The following is an 18,920-nucleotide window of genomic DNA, read 5'->3' as shown; positions in this document are numbered from 1 at the left end:
AGGATAAAGAAAGACAAGCAGGTAGTACCAAATGTTCATAAAAGTGTATTAAGAAAAGGCCTATTTGTTACAAACTTTTTTCATTTTTAATAAAAAGAATATTTTAGTGGCGGCACGGTGGTGTAGTGGTTAGCGCTGTCGCCTCACAGCAAGAAGGTCCTGGGTTCGAGCCCCGGGGCCGGCGAGGGCCTTTCTGTGTGGAGTTTGCATGTTCTCCCCGTGTCTGCGTGGGTTTCCTCCGGGTGCTCCGGTTTCCCCCACAGTCCAAAGACATGCAGGTTAGGTTAACTGGTGACTCTAAATTGACCGTAGGTGTGAATGTGAGTGTGAATGGTTGTCTGTGTCTATGTGTCAGCCCTGTGATGACCTGGCGACTTGTCCAGGGTGTACCCCGCCTTTCGCCCGTAGTCAGCTGGGATAGGCTCCAGCTTGCCTGCGACCCTGTAGAAGGATAAAGCGGCTAGAGATAATGAGATGAGATGAGAATATTTTAGTTAACTAGACCGGACAATTCCCTGGGGGAAATTGTGAGAGGATACAGTGCGCGAAGCAATTCGGTCACGCATGGTTGCTGGCCGTGAATGTGTGACCTGCAATGATGTTTCAATGCAATGATTATGTGTGTGCTTGAGACAGCAGCCGTCATGAAGAAGAGCTATTCAAGAGTATAAACAAAGTGACTACAGAAATTAGCATGTACTGCTATAACCTGGGACAGACATCTGTCCTTACCACAAGGATAATGTTTAATTTGTGCACTGTCCCTTTTAAAAATAAAATAAACTCTAAACTCTAAGAAGAGTGTTTGTAGTTTGTATGTACGAACAGAAGTGTTCCTAATAAAGTGGGCGGCTAAGGTGAAGTGTCATGCCGACCGAGGCTGTTTTTTTTTCACAAAAAAAAAGAAATTCACAAAATTCTTTCACAGTGAGCGCTAGAAGGGTCTCCTGAATAGACTGATGTAATTTTTTGTCTGTAGTGTTAAAAATTAGAGACTTTTCTGTCACTTTTATAATGGGTGTCAATGAGCTAAGACACACAAGGTCTTGAATTTTGTGCTGTGTTTTACTACAGAACAGGCCTCGAACAATGACAAAGAACTCGACAACGGAAGCAGCTATTCACAAAATTCTTTCACAGTGAGCGCTAGAAGGGTCTCCTGAATAAAATGATGTATTTTTTTGTCTGTAGTGTTAAAAATAATGACACTAGAGCGATTTAAGAATGAGTGACTTTTCTCTCACGTTTATAATGGGTGTCAATGAGGCCTGTCAGCTGCCCTGTCCTCAGTTTGACGCTTGTCATTCAAAAACTGTAAATCCTATCGTTTAGGTAGACACATTGTGTGAATCAGGACAAGTTTTACTACTACTTTTGAGAAAATCATGTCTGTAGAGTGAAATTTGTGGCTGAAAACACAGTTTAAGCGAGAAAGTTTGAGCTTTATTTTCAACCTCTCTCCACTCTAAGTTAACGACCCTCACTGGTGTGTAACGCAATAGACACCCATTCAAAAGCCGGATTTTCTCCCGGAACCCACATGGCGTTTGAGCCGGGACTGATCCGAAAGTGTAGAACCTAGCAGAAAAGTTGAATGCCAGATCCACAGAGGAGAAGTTTTCCTACGTTTTAGAGTTTGAATCACGTCTCTAGGTGAAAGCATGCCAGAGCAGCGGACGTTTGAAAAATGTTGAAAAAGTGCTTTTTTTTCAATTAATTCCATAGAAATGAATGGGGTTTTTTTCGATGATTTTTTCGCGACTACGTCGCGAAAAAATCGTATTCTGTAGAGAAAAGTAATAGCATAGCGAGTCCGATCGAGCCGCACGTTTTGATATATTGTTTGTCTGTGTGCGACGTATGGTTATTGAGTTATTCGAAATCAAAATTTGCATAGGAGGAAGAAGAAGAATACGGAAGAAGAAGAAGAAACACGTAGAAGAACAATAGTTGCAGTACTTTGCACTGCAACCTATGGGCTCCCCTAGGGGAGCCCATAGGTTGCTGTGCAGCAGCACTGCATCCTAATAAGCCGTTATGTTTTCCTCCAATCTTTACAAATATAGGTAAATAACTGTTGGTTATTAAAGTTCCCCCCCTTCATTTAATAATTTTTCAAAAACATTGTGGGAGAATTGAATCGCGAACTCAAGATTGTAAATTGAATCGAATCATGAATTGGGTGAATCATTACATGGCTACAAGTACACGCAGGAAAAAATTTGTCCTTTTTTTTTTTTTGAGGTTATTTCCCAGAATTTAGCCACAGCCACATCTGACAGGTTTTCCCAGACCACCACATATACATGCAAATTTAGTACTTAAACAGATGTAAGTAAATTTCAATATGCTTATAAAAGTCAAATTAGATCAAAATTTTGAATAGCAGTCATTTAGTTTTTAAAAAGAATCAAAAGGATATCAGCTTTGCCTTATAAATCAGGTACATATATAAACACTGAAAGCTTTTTATTCCTTTTTTTTTTTTTAAATAACCCGCTGATACCCTGGATAACTTCACATTCTGCACATTGATATGTAGTTGTCCTGACATGAAATGAAACTTTACAGGAAATGGTGTTAAAATGGCAGAACGGGATGAAAATAAAAGAAGAGGAAAAGAAGTAGCAGCTCTTTTATCTGGCAAAATAGAAGGAGGCGGCAAGGGGGTCGTCCAATTTTGAAGAAAAACTAGAATTGAAAAAAAAAAGAAAGAAAAAACAAAACAAAACAAAAATACAGCAAAAAGCAGATCTGGGTATGTAGTTGAAGCATTGTTTTTTTTTTTTTTTGGTATCCATGGCATTCCTACCTTTCATTTCTAACACAGCATGATCGGGCACATCCTTCCCTTCCTCATCAGTTCGCTTTAATGTTCGTTCTTTTAAATCCTCATCCGTGGGACAAATTACAATAGCCTTGCGTTGAAACCCTTCAAAAGGACGCATTTTTCGTCTCTGGGCTGATCCATATACATTTGTCTAGCAATGGTGACAAGAAAGAAGTAGAAGCTTGTTCATTATTGTTCAGTTGTTTGCTTTTGTTATGGCTTTGTGTTCCGAAGAAGGGGTTTGGGATTCCTGCAACAATGAAAGTGAGAGTGGTTTTTTTTCTTTCTTTTCATGGCTATAGTTACTGTCCAGGAATGACTAACGGTTGCCTCTCACAACCCCGCATATATCACTTACCTTGGACTGCAGTGAAGCCAAGTTTCATCAGTTTCAGGATTCCTTTATAGAATATAAAAGGGGACCAAAATTGCTTCTCTATGGATCCTAGTGTTATAGTTCTTCTGCAGAAACGTCTTTTACATCATACTGAGCAAATTTAAGCCGCCAAAGAGCTGCACTAAACTGAATAATTTCCTGTGATTTCGTTCGACAGAAGATTCAAATTATAGTGTCCACATTGTCCTCTTTTAAATTATTGGCTCACTTTGCTACGCCTTACCAAGCCAGCATGATTTCAATCAATCAATCAATCAATCAATCAATCAATCAATCAATCAATCAATCAATCTCTTCTTATAAATCATCCAAGTAACCAGAAACGTGTGAAGAATTTCGCTAAGTGAACTAACCACAAGTCAAATGAACTTCAGTGCAGAAAGGATATTTGTCGATGACTTTTCTGATACTGGCAGCATGCAGGGCGTTTAACTCTTTCCTAGGTCCCCTTACTTACCTGTACTTACCCAAGTCTCAAACGTCCTGCTATGCCCAGGACAGACACACACTTATCACCTACCTCCCGATACTTACAATTTCCTTTAGGACCCAAGAGTTGTCCATGTGACCCTTACCTACCTTACCATGACTTGTCAGAGCCTGACCTGGAAACTTCAACGCGGTTAGTTCCACTTACCTTGAGGTTCATTTTAAAAACAACATTCAACACTTCCAAGTAAATCTACTCATAAACATCGAAAAGATGTTGGAGTTTTACCATTACCATAGCAACAGAAGGCGTTTTCTTACTCACCAGGCTGTGATTACTTGTTTTTCAACATCTTACTAATGACATGGACTATCTGTACAGTGTGGCATCTCTTTATAACAACACATACAGTATCAAAATAGAAACCAAAACACAGTCAGCGTGAAAGTATAATAATAATAATAATAATAATAATAAATGTACTACAAATCTTTCCTGTTCTTTCATTTTAAGCAAAAACAATTGAGAATATGGCAACAACGGAATGAAACGTTACAGAACAAATCGGGTGCTTTTGTGCTATCAAGAGAGCAGAGGAGCATTAGTGAACATGTGCATCGAGAGCAGCTGTAGGGTGTGGGGTTGGAAACGTTGCAAGAGGCAGAGGCGGAGCTGGTGACAGTACCTGGTCCAGGATGTAGTTGCGTTTCTTGCGAGCGGCGATCTGGATGAGGCGATTGAGGCACTGCGTGGCCTGCGAGATGAGAATGTCCCAGCGCCCAGCGTAGTTCCTCTGACGGCGGAGTCCCATCACCTGGAAAGGCAGGCAAATAAAGAGTCAAAAGGGAACGCGTAAGGGGCCTGACTCGCAGGATGTGCGCGATATGTCCTTACCTTCATCTTTTCCATTATGGCATTGGTACCCAGAATATTAAACTTCTTCTCAGGGTTCTCCTTGGCGTGCTTAAGGGCCCATGTGGTCTTTCCACTGCCAGGTAGTCCTACCATCATTAGGATCTGAGAAGAGAATAATGTATCACATATATAGATATTGTAGAAGGTGCATGATATATGTGAAGTTGTATGCGAGCGTGTCAGAGTTTCTGCTAGACCTAAAACAATATTCTTATAACACAGAGTCTCTCTGGATAGAACTGAAACACCAGTGATGAGGATGAGGATACCTCGCACTCTGCTTTGGTAACTGGTCCAACAGTTCCCCGGCTTCTGTCTTGCAACGCCAAATCTTGAATAAACGTGTAGCCCTCAGGCGGGGGGAAATACGGCTCCTCCTTCTGTCCGAAGTTGAACTCGATAGCGCAGTTCTTCACCAGGATGTGTGGGAAGAGAGGACGACCAGCCAGCTCCTCGTGAGAGATGCGGTAGCACGGCCCGAGCCATTTGCCGTTCTTCGAGAACGCCACCTGCACTTGGTCTCCGCTCTCAAAATCCTGAACGAAGGAGCAAGATGAAGGAATGACCTTGAACTGCGCTGTACATCCAGACCTCAAACTGACTTGCTTCATTGTTGCTCATGGCAGTATTTCTTGAATACTCACAAGGTAGCAGCCGATGACATCATTCTCAGCAAACCTCTCTCCGTAGTCCTCGAATTTACAGTTCGAGGATTTCTTGCCGGTTCCACCATAGCCATAGGACAAGGGTTCCTCGCCTATAAGACGAAACCAGAACGTCAAGGACGTAGCAGCTCATCTGGCCTGCCATCAAAACAACCATGACGACCAAAACATCAAACAGAACTGAAATGTGACGATGTGAGAGACGACCAACCTCCACGACAAACTGTTTACAACAGGAAAATCAACAAAGGACTAAATTTTGTTCCCCGAAGGAAGATCTACCCAAAACATACTCAGAACTGAGTTTGCATGATAAACGTGAGAGGAGATACAATTGTAGGGCCATTATTAAAAAATGTTCTGTTTCCGGTCCACCGACCGGGTGAGTGCCGTTTGTGCGGTTGAATTTTTTTTTTTAAACGCCGGTTTTTCGACATTTTTTTCGGGTTCGTAAATCTAAAATCGAACTTGACATTTACGCATTCCCAGGGCTTTCCACTAAGGCTCATACTAGCCAGCCATGACAAATAAGTAGCCAGCCGGGGGGGAGTAAACACAAAATGAACTCCTGTGCACGCAGTTCCCAGGATTAAATGTATTTTCCACAGACCATTTATTTATTTACTTTACTCAAATACAAAGTAAAATGGCAGTAAATCTTCTCTCTTTTCTTGCGTATTGCATCATGAGGCGTTCCTGGCTTGTAAATCTCTTATTTTTGCTGCATGACACATTCACGCAGCTGAGCATGCTATGAATTAACAACGACAACGGTCTGCAGTGGGGCTACACAATTACACACTCAGCGAACATTTCTCCATTTGTGTATGAAAATACACTCCAACCACTCAGTTTGGTTTCATTTACAACCAACGGTGTCTTTTGATGCCAGCACGTAATTGAACGAGAGAAGACTGGTTTACCAGAGACAAAATAAGCGTTATCTCTGCTTCTGCTCCCTCCGACACACTACTGCCTCTGCCGAGTGCGTGCGCACACACCGCATGTCGGGGCCGCGGATGAGTTACTCTCCCTTGATCAATGAAGTCTGTGGGGAATTTGTGGTTATTATCGGTACAAACGGCGCGAATCACAACTTAAATGAGTGCGGTTCAGTTTGACATTATTGTCAGTCCGTTAGATAAACATTTAATTTTATTAAAATCGAAAATTAATATTTAGAGCCTGTGGGCTACAAAAATAATAGTCATTAAAGTAGCCGGCTGGACTTAATTGTGTAGTCGGCTGTATGGCCGGCAGCCGGCGCTTGTGGAAAGCCCTGCATTCCGTGCAGAATATAGAATTGAATCAGCTCTGCGCATGCGCCGTGCGGCACAAAAAAAATGTCAGCCACCATGAAGGAAGGAGATCCGGAGTTTTCAAACATTTGCTTAAGTGTGAAATCGCAAAATGGTATTCTAACGAACAACAAAATAGTAAAGATTCAGAAAAACAAATCATTCAGTGATCATTTTAATAGTGTAATTTCATCCGAACTAGGCCTAACGCTCGATTTAGAACTACAAAAAGTCCGTGTGTCTGACATTTTAAGTACCTTTGTAAAAGTTCTGCAAATGTTGCAGTCAGCATTTAAAATGCTAACTTAAAGTTTTTGTACAAGTTTCAGTTGATTAAACCGTCATATTTTATTAAATGTGTCTGCTTTTGTAATAAAAAAAAAGTACTGAAAGAAAAAGCAAAACACAGCATTACGATTTCTTATCCATCCATAATAATAATAATAATAAAAAAAAATATCCCTCCCGACTGAAAATTTTTTTGCTCACCCGGTGGACAGGAAACGGATTTTTTTAAGGATGGCCTAGTCAGAAAGAAAATGTGTAAAGTTGACCTAATTACTAATTTGTTCGCAAAAAACTGACCAAGTTTTGTCCAGAAGGTCTAGTTCTTTCACATAAAACAAATCAGACCTGAAATCCTTTGAGGACTGAAGGAGGAGATACGATTTCACCGAAAATAAACAAAGTTGTGAACAAATTGTTCAAGGAAAATCAACAAACAAATGACCAAGTTTTGTTCCCCGAGGGAAAATCTACCCAAAACGTCAAGCAGAACTGATATCGGATGAGAACAGTGAGATGAGATACAATTTTAATGAGAAGTCCCAAAATTCGAGAAGTTGTAAGAGGTCTACTTCTTTCATACAAAACAATCGGAACGGAAATCCGTGGCGAGCTGACGGAGGAGATATGATTTCACTGAAAATAAACACAAAGTTGTTAAATTGTTTACAACTTGAAAATCAACTAACAAATGAACAAGTGTTGCTCCTCAAGGGAAGATCTACGCAAAACATCAATCAGAACTGGAATCGGATGAGAAAGGAGATACAACTCAAGTTTTCAAGCCTTGGAAAATTCCTTAAAGGGGAACTGAAGTAATTTTTAAACTTGCTTTATTTCTTAATTAACGTGTTATTCAATTTAGGGATGTTAACCGATGACCGTTTGACCGATGGTTGACCGAATCAACGTCAACCGGTTAATTTTTTTGGTTGTCGGTTAAACTAGAGACAATTCCCCTGTGGGAAATTGTGAGCAGCCCCTCCCTCGTGTGTGTGTGTGCGAGTGAGAGAGAGAGGGAGCAGCCCCTCCCTCGTGTGTGTGTGAGAGCGAGCAGCCCCTCCCTCGTGTGTGTGTGAGAGCGAGCGGCCCCTCCCTCGTGTGTGTGTGAGAGCGAGCGGCCCCTCCCTCGTGTGTGTGTGTGTGAGAGCGAGCAGCCCCTCTCCTATCCGCGCGCTGCAAGCAGAGACACAGTGTGTGAAATTTGTTTTTTAAGAGTGTTTTTTTAAGTGTGTTTTTTAATTTTTAAGAGTGTTTAATTTTTTTTAAGTTTTAATTCTGTATTAAAATTACTAAACAAGCAAATGCCGCCACAGTCCACGAAACACAGGAAGCACGAGAAGAAAACAGCAAATCAGAAAGCCGCGCACACCTGCGCAACTTCCGCGAAAACGTGTGCAGCCCTCCAACCCACTGCCCCCCCCCCACACACACACCTCACGGACCGCAACGGCACCTGCCTACTTAGTAATTTTAATACAGAATTTACTCTGATGAAATTATTCAGACACTCCAACCCCCCCCCCAAAAAAATCGGATCCGCACGATTCAGCCGTGAAAAAGGCGGCATCCGCCAAAAGGCGCGCCATTTGCATCCCTGTTTAAACTCATAGACTAACCGACTTTAACCGGCTAATGAGGCTTGGTGGTCGGTCAAGATTTTTTTTAGTTTTCGCCATCCCTAATTCAATTACGTTTTCGGTTTTAGTAACCTTATATCGTGACTCGTATTGGCAACTAATTGCAATTAAATATTATACTTATCAGTCTATTTAGTTTTTAGCCGTGTTGAATTTAGTTCGTTTGGTCCACGGCAGGCGTCGCTTATCCGCGCAATCTTCACGAGACTTGTGCGAGACTTCGAAACGTGAAGTGTCAGCCAGGTATTGATGCCGCCATTTTGAAAACTGTTTTCCAAACAGAATATTGCACAAAAACGAGTTTAAATGACGATTCCTGCCTACTTTTTTCAAACTTTCCTGATTGCTATCAAAACAACCAAAACTTCCAGCTTGATTAAATCAGCATTCGAAAGAGGGCGCACGCATGTGTCTTTTGACAACCCCTGTATCCGAAATTGTTCCCTACTCACTATATAGCGAGGACGCCATTTTGTAGTGCTGTCCGAAACCTTAGTGAGGATTATTACACCCTATATAGTGCACTCAAAGTATCCCACGATGCATCATGAAAAGTAATGTACAACGATGGTCACTAACCAAAGCAATATATCCCATCATGCATTTCGGTCGCGCTGAAAGAAATCAAATTAAAAGTATCAAATGTGATTTAATAAAAGGCAGCGGCAAAGAAGAAAGTATTCAGCTTTGATTTAAAAGAAAGAACTGAAAGCTGCAGGTACTTTGTATTGATTAATGTGGGATATATGCTCAGTATAATATGGATTTATCACAAAAACATATGCATGTATTTATTGTTTTGAAAACCCACCAGCCGACTGATCTGGCACGTTTTAATTGTGGGACAGTAATGACGTAAATACCAGCGTGACGGACTAGTGTCCGAAAGCGTTTTTTCATTTTACCAATGAGCTCACTATATAGATTTCCGCTGTACGTTTTACTTCCGTCCTACGATGTCTCGCACAGGTCTCAACGAATCTCGTTTACAACCATTGCTTTGACATATGGACTGATATATTACATAACGTATTTCAAAAGCTCATAACTTACTAGAGCAGTGACAAAATAGCGATCAAAAATACATTCCTATATTTAATAAAATGAGAAATAGAATTTTGATAATAGAAAAAAAAAAATTGCCTTCAGTTCCCCTTTAATTTGGCCTAATTAGTAACTCGTTAGCAAAATATTTGACAAAACAACGGCCAAGTTGTGTGTGGAGTGATGAGTTCTTTCAAACAAAACATTCGGAACGGAAATCAGTGCAGAACTGACGGAGGAGATACAATTTAACTGAATTGTGGACAACGGACGCCATGCCATGGTAACAACTCATTATGGTCAGATGAGCTAAAAGTAGATAACAACCAATAAATAAGCATTTTTACAGAAAGTCAAAGTTCTACATCTGTATAACTTGCGTCTGTTGGGATCGCCAGTCGTTTCAGATAGACGTCAGGATGAAAAATGGCGCCGTGTTCCTTTAATCCGTAGATAACTTCTACTCTTGGTTTTTCTTCTAAACCAGGATCTCAAGTTTCAAGTCCAAGCTGCCGTTATCAACTCACCAAGCTGGATGCTACAGGAATCCAAAGACCACCCGATTCTCACAACATGGGGATCAGGCTCGCTGGTGGGGAGGTGCTTTACCGAGATCTCCTCATTGATCTAAATAGGGAGGAATGCCTTTATTGTTTAGGGTACACAGAAAAAAAAAAAAAAAAATATATATATATATATATATATATATATATATATATATATATTTTGAGGTTTTTCACCTGACGTCACAGGGTCACGTGACGCCCCGGTGTCTGCCATTTTGAAGGTTAAGCTAGCTAATGTCAACAACATAGTAGCTAGTATGTTACTGTAGCAATGTTTACGTTCAGTCATTTGGATGACTGTTAAAACCTTTCAGTCTCAAGTTTTTTCCTTTACTGTATTTACTAGTTTACTGAGCTAGCGCGCTCGGGCAGGCCGGGAGCTAGCGCGCTCGGGCAGGCCGGGAGCTAGCGCGCTCGGGCAGGCCGGGAGCTAGCGCGCTCCCAGCTTGCCCGAGCGCGCTAGCTCAGTAAACTAGTAAATACAGTAAAGGAAAAACTTGAGACTGAAAGGTTTTAACAGTCATCCAAATGACTGAACGTAAACATTGCTACAGTAACATACTAGTTACGATGTTGTTGACGTTAGCTAGTGCTAACAGCTAGCTGCTAGTACACTGCTACAACACAGACACCGACCCTAATAATACAGTTCTTGGTCATTGCCTGGTAACAGCAAATTTATAACGGGCCATGTCTCAACAGACTAAGAAGTTATTTCAATGACATTTAATAACATTTTGTTTATCCTGAGGACCGAAAGTAAATGAAAATGTGAACAAACCTTAGCTGTAATAAGATGGCGACCACCGGCTCCAGAGACGACCCGCTGATGTAGGCATGTTACCCAGCCTGACACACAATATTTGTAGGCATCCAAACTCTTATACGCTTTCAGATCAATACCTGTGTATGGCGATGGGTTTTTAACGACATAAGTATACAGATCACGTGGGCCGAAGACAGGTAAAGACGAGGGCTTCGTGTACTTCCGTACGTCAGTGAACAATCCTGGTGGAAGCAGGTAAACGTCATTCTCTAAGCCTGCTAACCTCAATTTTTGCAAATACCTCTCCCTCTGCTCGCCCTGTAAATGCCCTACGTCGCTGGATAGTGAAGGTGTTTTCTGCATCTCGCTCCTTTTTCTTTTATGCTTTTTGTTTGTCGCCTTCCTCGCATTCAAACTGATTCGAGCCGTGACGTCCAAAATGGCAGCATCACATGACTTGGTCACGTGGGTGAAAAACCTCAATACAGGCAGACATAAAACGCTTTAAGAATAATATTCCTCCCTGTTATTACCTTCATTTCATAGCATATACGTCCTTTGGAAACACCGTAAGTAGCTCGGGCACCTGCCCACAAGTACGCAAACCCCTCGATGGTAAGCGGGTAGCCACTGTACCGGTCTCGAGCCACCTTGAAATGCAGGTCGCAGTTATCTGTATTAAAAAAGACAAAACACAGCCTGTGAGATAATAGACCAACCACAACAATCGAAAGAACGGACATCATTACACAGAACACGTTACTGTGCTTTTCACTCTGTACTCACACGTATCGATAGCCACGAGGTTTTCATCAAAGTCTTCCTCCTCTTCCTCGGCTGGCGGCTGAGGCGAGCGCCCCCTGAGGAACAAACGGAGAAGTGTGTGTCCAGACAGGATAAAGAACAAGGAGGAGTAATAAAGGAGAAACACAGGCATGAGATTTACCTCCTGTCTTCACGATGCTCATAGTACCCGTATCCACGGCCGTCGTCGTAGGGCCTTTTGCGGCTCTGTGATGTCTGTTGGTCACCTTCCGTCTTAACCTGCGCTGCATGTTCACCTTCCGCAGGCGTCTGTTCATTTGCTGCCTCTTCTTGCTGTGGCGCGTCATCGTCCTTCTTTGACTCCACTTTTATTTCACGGAAAAAGAAATCGACACACAACAAATTCGTGAAAATCTTTTCTTTTTTTTAAATAAGAAAAAAAAAAAAGCTACACTTACATTACAGTTACAATGCAATGCAAACAAACCAATGCAGCATCTAGTCTGGATCATTGTGTGTGTGTGTGTGTGTGTGTGTGTGTGTGTGTGTGTGTCTGAGAGAAATATTTTGCATTAGGACAAGACTCACCTTTTACACTCAGCACCTCCTCCTGAGACTGTTCCGTTTCTGGCTCTTTGACTTCTGGCTGCTCCTGAGCTTCATCAAAAGGCCCCTGTTGCGCACGCGACTCCTCGTACTCCTGTTTCACCTCAGGATCCTGAGAGCCCTGACTCTCAGCTGGCTCGTCGCAGCTCCAACCGGCTTCTTGATCCTCATCGTAGCCTTGCTTTGGTGGGTCCAAGTCATCTGAGGCAAAGTCGGTCGATTCAAAACCAGCAGCGCCGTTCTCGTTACTGTCGTCTTCCTCGTTCTTCGCCTCCTTTTCCTGGCTCTGACAGCCATCGTCATACTGAGGGTCGTCGGCGCCGCCGTTGCCTGACATGTCAGCAGCAAATTCTGGAGAAAGAAAACATTAGATTAAACATTAAGTTCAAAAATAACACAAGTGGTCGAAAAAAATATTAATAAGTAACAGTACTACTGTTTTACCAGTTTATACTGCTTATCCAGTGTTCTTACGAAATGTATTGTGTACTCGTACTGTATGAGCATTCTAAGCAGCAGTGGTCAAATTGTAAAAGATTCTACCAACGTGACAGTAGATGCAAACCATAAACAAGTTGACTTTTGTTTGCTATCATAGCACAGAATGCTGGTTTGACTTTCAGACGTCCAGCTAGCTCAAAGGCACCTTGGGGTATAAATCTCAAACATGGATGAGCTTAAAATATCATAACGATCACACAGGGACCAAGAACTCAAACCCTTCCACCATGATTTCCGGATCAGACTGTCATTCTGACTAACAAAAGGAACTAGCCTTTCCATCCCAATTACAATATTACTTATTATTACAGTAATTCATGTTGCAAAATGATATCTAAACAAGACAAGGCAAGTCTTGTTTTGCTGGACCACCATCAACTGCATAACATTTTCACTAAGTGTTAATGGCATTTCAATGACTATGAGGCAGCCTAAAAGACAGAAGTCCTTGAGACGTAATTTAGAGTTTCAGAAGAGGCGCTGTGGCACCACTAGATCAGAAGCGCTGAACAGGTATTGATATAAATAAACAGCATAATGGCCGAAATGGGGCGGCACGGTGGTGTAGTGGTTAGCGCTGTCGCCTCACAGCAAGAAGGTCCGGGTTCGAGCCCCGTGGCCGGCGAAGGCCTTTCTGTGCGGGGTTTACATGTTCTCCCCGTGTCCGTGTGGGTTTCCTCCGGGTGCTCCGGTTTCCCCCACAGTCCAAAGACATGCAGGTTAGGTTAACTGGTGACTCTAAATTGACCGTAGGTGTGAATGTGAGTGTGAATGGTTGTCTGTGTCTATGTGTCAGCCCTGTGATGACCTGGCGACTTGTCCAGGGTGTACCCCGCCTTTCGCCCGTAGTCAGCTGGGATAGGCTCCAGCTTGCCTGCGACCCTGTAGAACAGGATAAAGCGGCTAGAGATAATGAGATGAGATGGCCGAAATAAATACAGCCAGTACACCATGATGAAACGACACAATTTTAGCGAACCTAACTCTACTCCCGGTGACTATCGTGAACGTCAGCTACTTGCAAAATAACTCCGCAGGTACAGGTGGATCATTCAGTGGTTGCTAGCTCATGTGATTGACGATTGATCGATAAGCACAGAACGTGGATTTGTGGAAAACAAAAACGTCACAGTCCAGATAAATACGGCCAGTCTGTTGCTACAAATCCCACAATGACTCCGAGGTGGGCTGTTCTGTGAACAAATGCAGCACTTTTTTTTTTAATTAAAACTTAAGTGCTTTGATATGTAACATGATATACACATTTTTTACATCTACATTCTGATTGGTGAAGAGTTCAATAATAATAATAATAATAATAATAATCTCAACTCAATTCATATAATGCCTAATACTTTGTGTTGTACTCTATTTAGTTAAAATCATCAAATCTATGCAGTGATCATAAGGGAGTCCTTGGACTTTTTTTTTCTCCCCTCACAAGAGGTCACAGTTCTGAGAATCTGATGTATATACTACATGGCAAAAGTTTGTGGATGCCTGATCAGCATTAATATGGAATTGGTCCCCCTTTGCTGTTATACTATCCTCTGCACTTCTGGGAAGGCTTTCCACTAGACATTGGAGTGTGGCTGTGGAGATTTGTGCTCATTCAGATACGAAAGCATTAGTGAGGTCAGGCACTGATGTTGGGTGAGGACGTCTGGGGTGTGGTCTATGCTCCAGTTCATCCCAAGGCACACCATGTCTTCATGGACTTCACTTTGTGTACACAGATATTGTCATCCGGGCATCTTCGACCGCTTTTCAACCAACAGGGAACGGGTTCTTGAACCAATTCCGTTCAGGATTCTTTGAACCTTGGTGGACCAGCCTAGCCTGGGAAATCCCATGCTGCTTTGCACAATCATTCCGATCTGAAAAGACAGCATGGAAACTACGGTCTAAAGGCTCGCCTGAGTTAGGGAGCCAATCAGAGAGTGGGGAGGGGTGGAAAGACGGTGACGCGTACTACTCGACAAACGGAAGCTTGTAGTTTATTTGGGACTGTTTACGGATCACGTTTAACATGGCGGCGAGCGATACGAACCAAACTTTCGATCAAGCTTTAGACACTGTTCTGAATAGTTTAGAGCGAAAGTTTGTTTTAAAAAAAGAACAGCGTTTGGCGTTTCAGTCTTTCTTCGCCGCTCTAACTACGTCACCGGGTACAACTGCCATGATTGGCCATGGGCTACGTATACGCCAAATGATAGACATTCGCAACGTCCAATAAACGGCCGTTGACAATCGTAAACCACACCTCCCCTACGAGAAATTCAATAGGCGGATTCCAGACCATATTTCACTTGTGATATGGTCTGGTGTTAACCAGACTAGGACCAGCCAACGATTTCACCAGTTTTGAGCTGAACTGTTGTAATCAAGGACGCATCATGAGCGTTGCACAACTCACAACAGGAGTAAACAGTAGTAGCAAGACGGCAGAACGCACTGATTACCTCCAAGCTTTCGTTCGGTTATTGCACACGTTTGTTCCTGAAGACATATACTTTTCCGTTGCTGCGGTCTGCTTCTTCTCCAAACTAATGACACGCCCACTGATGCCACGGTTCACGCTGGAAAAAGCAACAATATTTTGGTTCCCGTCAGGAACTGACTTTTCGGGTTCCGAACCAATTTATTTTTGGTCGAAATGCTTTAAACGGTTCATAATTTGGTGCGCGAACAAGAACGGAACCCGTTCCCTGTTGGTCGAAAATAGGTGTTAATTCCAGTGAAGGAACATTGTAATTCTACAGCGTACAATACACTTGCAGTGTTCTCCACTACCTGAAGTTATAGCTCGGCGGTAGTATTGAGCAGCCGTGGCCGGGGGGTTTGAGAGGGGGGTGTCCCCCCTCGCACCAGAAAATTTTGAAATAAGAAACCCCTCAGATGCCATTTCCTGGCATGTTATTTATTTCGCAAGTAGATGCTTTTGTGCAAAATCTTCTGACACTGGGAGCCGACTTTACATTTATTTTGTCACTCCGTAACTGAAATGTTGATTGAATAGAATATCTTTATTTTTAGTTGAATTCTACACAAAATTACCTTTCATTTGATGTGCAGTATGTGTCTTTTCTTTCCACCGTACTCCTCTCAGAGGTCTGAGGCAATCGGAGCCACTTAACTGACACGCACTCCTCTGTCGCCGCATTACACATGCGTAGTGACAAGTGAGCGAGCAAGCGTTAAGGGCCTCTGGCCAAGTTTACATTAGACCGTATCTGTCTCGTTTTCTTCGCGGATGCACTGTCCGTTTACATTAAACCGCCTGGAAACGGGAATCCGCCAGGGTCCACGTATTCAATCTAGATCGTGTCTGATCCGGTGCTGTGTAAACATTGAGATACGCGGATACGCTGTGCTGAGCTCTAGCTGGCGTCGTCATTGGACAATGTCACTGTGACATCCACCTTCCTGATTCGCTGGCGTTGGTCATGTGACGCGACTGCTGAAAAACGGCGCGGACTTCCGCCTTGTATCACCTTTCATTAAAGAGTATAAAAGTATGAAAATACTGCAAATACTGATGCAAATACTGCCCATTGTGTAGTTATGATTGTCTTTAGGCTTGCCATCCTTCCACTTGCAAGTGGTAAGTGATGTGCGCTGGGATCACACACACAGCGGCTCAGTCCCGAAAACACTGCTTGTGCACTTCACTCGCGCGCTCTGTGAGCTGCGCAGGGCCGGAGTGTGCACCCTCCAGAGGGCACTCGCTGTTCAGGGCGGAGTGATTTGGAGCGCAGGATGCCTGCGGAGCCGAGCGTATCCGTGTATTGGTGTTGCTGTGTGCACACAAATCGTGTATTGGTGTTGCTGTGTGCACACAAATCGTTTTAAAAACGTTAATCTGATGATCCGCTGATACGGTCTAATGTAAACATGGGCTCTGTTGAACCTATTGTAAAGTAAAGCGCATCAACGATCTGTGATCAGAGAATTACTTTGGTGTTTGTATTGGCATGTTTTTTTTTTAACTTTTCTTTGAAGTAAACTTTTTTTTTTTGACTGGGCGGCCAAAAATTAAGGCTCAGCGGTGCATTTACACTACCGTTCAAAAGTCTGGGGTCACTTTGAAATGTCCTTATTTTTGAAAGAAAAGCACTGTTCTTTTCAATGAAGGTCACTTTAAACTAATCAGAAATCCACTCTATACATTGCTAATGTGGTAAATGACTATTCTAGCTGCAAATGTCTGGTTTTTGGTGCAATATCTCCATAGGTGTATAGAGGCCCATTTCCAGCAACTCTCACTCCAGTGTTCTAATGGTACAATGTGTTTGCTCATTGCCTCAGAAGGCTAATGGATGATTAGAAAACCCTTGTACAATCATGTTAGCACAGCTGAAAACAGTTGAGCTCTTTAGAGAAGCTATAAAACTGACCTTCCTTTGAGCAGATTGAGTTTCTGGAGCATCACATTTGTGGGGTCGAATAAATGCTCAAAATGGCCAGAAAAACGTCTTGACTATATTTTCTATTTATTTTACAACTTATGGTGGTAAAGAAAAGTGTGACTTTTCATGGAAAACACAAAATTGTCTGGGTGACCCCAAACTTTTGAACGGTAGCGTACTAGTCGGCGGTAATAGCTCTTCTAGCCGTTATGACTCGGCAGGCCGCCGAGTCATTAACGATAGTGGAGAACACACTGCACTTGTGAGATTCCAACTTTGAAGGTGTGATGGTCGGGTGTCCACATACTTTTGGCCACATGGTGTAAAGACCAGCCTTATTTCGTTGATCTTAGCCCCGCCCACATTGTAACAGCCAACAAAGAGTTTACCTCTGCCCTCGCACTCCTCCTGCCCCTCCCCCTTGGTGTCCTGCTCTTCTTCTTCTGCTCCGGCGGCCTCGGCCTCTAGCGCCGCCTGCAGTCTGTCCGCTAAATCCGCCTTGAGACCCCGAGTGTCCAGGCCACGACGCTGCAGCTCCTCCTTCAGCTCGTTCACTTTGAGCTTTTTGACGTTCAGCGTGCTCATGGTTTCGTTTACTCACTTCCGAGTCCCGCCAAACGGAAACTTTCACCCTGCAGGCAATAAAACAAGACAAAAAGGACTTCCAGCCATTCATTACAATCCGTAAACACTGGCCGCGTTCCAAATGCCGACATATTTATACACAAAGCGCACTAGGTAGCGTGTATAACGCATTACTTAACGCAATGTAAAGTACAGCTACATAGTGAACAGGTAGCTGTTCGGTACTCAGCCCTGACTAACGCACAGGCGGCTGTTAGCTACTTAAACAAATAAATGCAGGGTAGTTGCTAGATATATTTTCACTTCTCTTCTTCCAGCTAGATAGCTAACAAGAATTCTGTTCAGCAAAATGTCCTTAGTAATGAGACTTATCCTTATGCGTTACACTTATTAACATATTAAAACAGCCGGTTTAATTAAAGCTCCACTGCGTTAGCCAAACAAGCAAGTTAGCCAAAGCTAACGTTGAGCCAATGTTTGTGCAAACCACTCGAGTTAACGTCATGCACAAGCTAAAGAATTAATAAAGTTGATATAAAACGAGCAATAGACAAGTTTTTTGTTCGTTAAAAGCTGTCAACATACCTTTATGTGTGTTTTTTCAGTTGCTGCGGTTTGCACAAAATGGAGGGTGACCGAAGCCTACACAACTCAGCTACTTCCGGGACTTCGCCTCGCATGCGCGGGTAGTTCTCAAGTCACGCTCGGATTGGTTAGATTTACTGTCAATTTTGTCATTCTCCGTTGTCATTGGCTATTTTGAAAGCGGTTGGACATCCCCCTCGTCTGCTGTTGACGGCAGGATTTTACTTTCACATTGTTTAACTTCCTGTTAAAAATAAACATAGGGTTTGAAAGATGTAGGTGTATACGCTGTAATAATATTAATAGCTGCACTAAATTGATTTTTTTTGTATATTTTGCAATGCAAATTTTGTATGATCTTTGCAGCAGTAAAAAAAAAAAAATCCTACAAATTATTCCCTGATTATAGAATAAAAGTCACGTTAAAGGTCCGACCCAAATCCAAAGCGTGTTGATTAGTTTGACAACTCGAGTGTTTCATAATCTGACTGGAAAGTGGATTAGGAAGTAACTCAGACAACTCTGTGGACATTCTCACTGCTTAGAAATATAATTCAGTTTCTAAGTCGATTTTTCTTTTAAATTGAGTGAGAGGAGATCAATTATTTTCCCCTTTCAAATAAATAATTCCTA

At 42.5% G+C, this 18,920-nt stretch overlaps 1 protein-coding gene across 1 annotated transcript in view; it reads right to left on the bottom strand.

The window, feature by feature from the left end:
- The window catches only part of hnrnpul1l (heterogeneous nuclear ribonucleoprotein U-like 1 like), a 31,008-nt gene extending 12,637 nt beyond the window's left edge, over window positions 1–18,371 (bottom strand). The window contains exons 1-12 of the mRNA XM_060912578.1: window positions 18,288–18,371; window positions 17,507–17,749; window positions 12,190–12,558; window positions 11,783–11,966; window positions 11,623–11,696; window positions 11,370–11,509; window positions 10,032–10,131; window positions 5,217–5,329; window positions 4,842–5,108; window positions 4,552–4,674; window positions 4,343–4,471; window positions 2,813–2,981 (exon numbers count right to left, since the gene is read on the bottom strand). Coding sequence (XP_060768561.1) covers window positions 2,813–2,981; window positions 4,343–4,471; window positions 4,552–4,674; window positions 4,842–5,108; window positions 5,217–5,329; window positions 10,032–10,131; window positions 11,370–11,509; window positions 11,623–11,696; window positions 11,783–11,966; window positions 12,190–12,558; window positions 17,507–17,702 — 1,864 coding nt within the window. The 5' untranslated portion in view covers window positions 17,703–17,749; window positions 18,288–18,371. The remainder of the gene's footprint in view (window positions 1–2,812; window positions 2,982–4,342; window positions 4,472–4,551; window positions 4,675–4,841; window positions 5,109–5,216; window positions 5,330–10,031; window positions 10,132–11,369; window positions 11,510–11,622; window positions 11,697–11,782; window positions 11,967–12,189; window positions 12,559–17,506; window positions 17,750–18,287) is intronic.
- Between the last annotated feature and the right edge of the window lie 549 nt (window positions 18,372–18,920).

Source organism: Neoarius graeffei, chromosome 28 (assembly GCF_027579695.1).
Source record: "Neoarius graeffei isolate fNeoGra1 chromosome 28, fNeoGra1.pri, whole genome shotgun sequence".
Taxonomy (NCBI): domain Eukaryota; kingdom Metazoa; phylum Chordata; class Actinopteri; order Siluriformes; family Ariidae; genus Neoarius; species Neoarius graeffei.
Note: the sequence above shows the minus strand (reverse complement) of the source record. Positions and strands in the feature narration are given on the sequence as shown.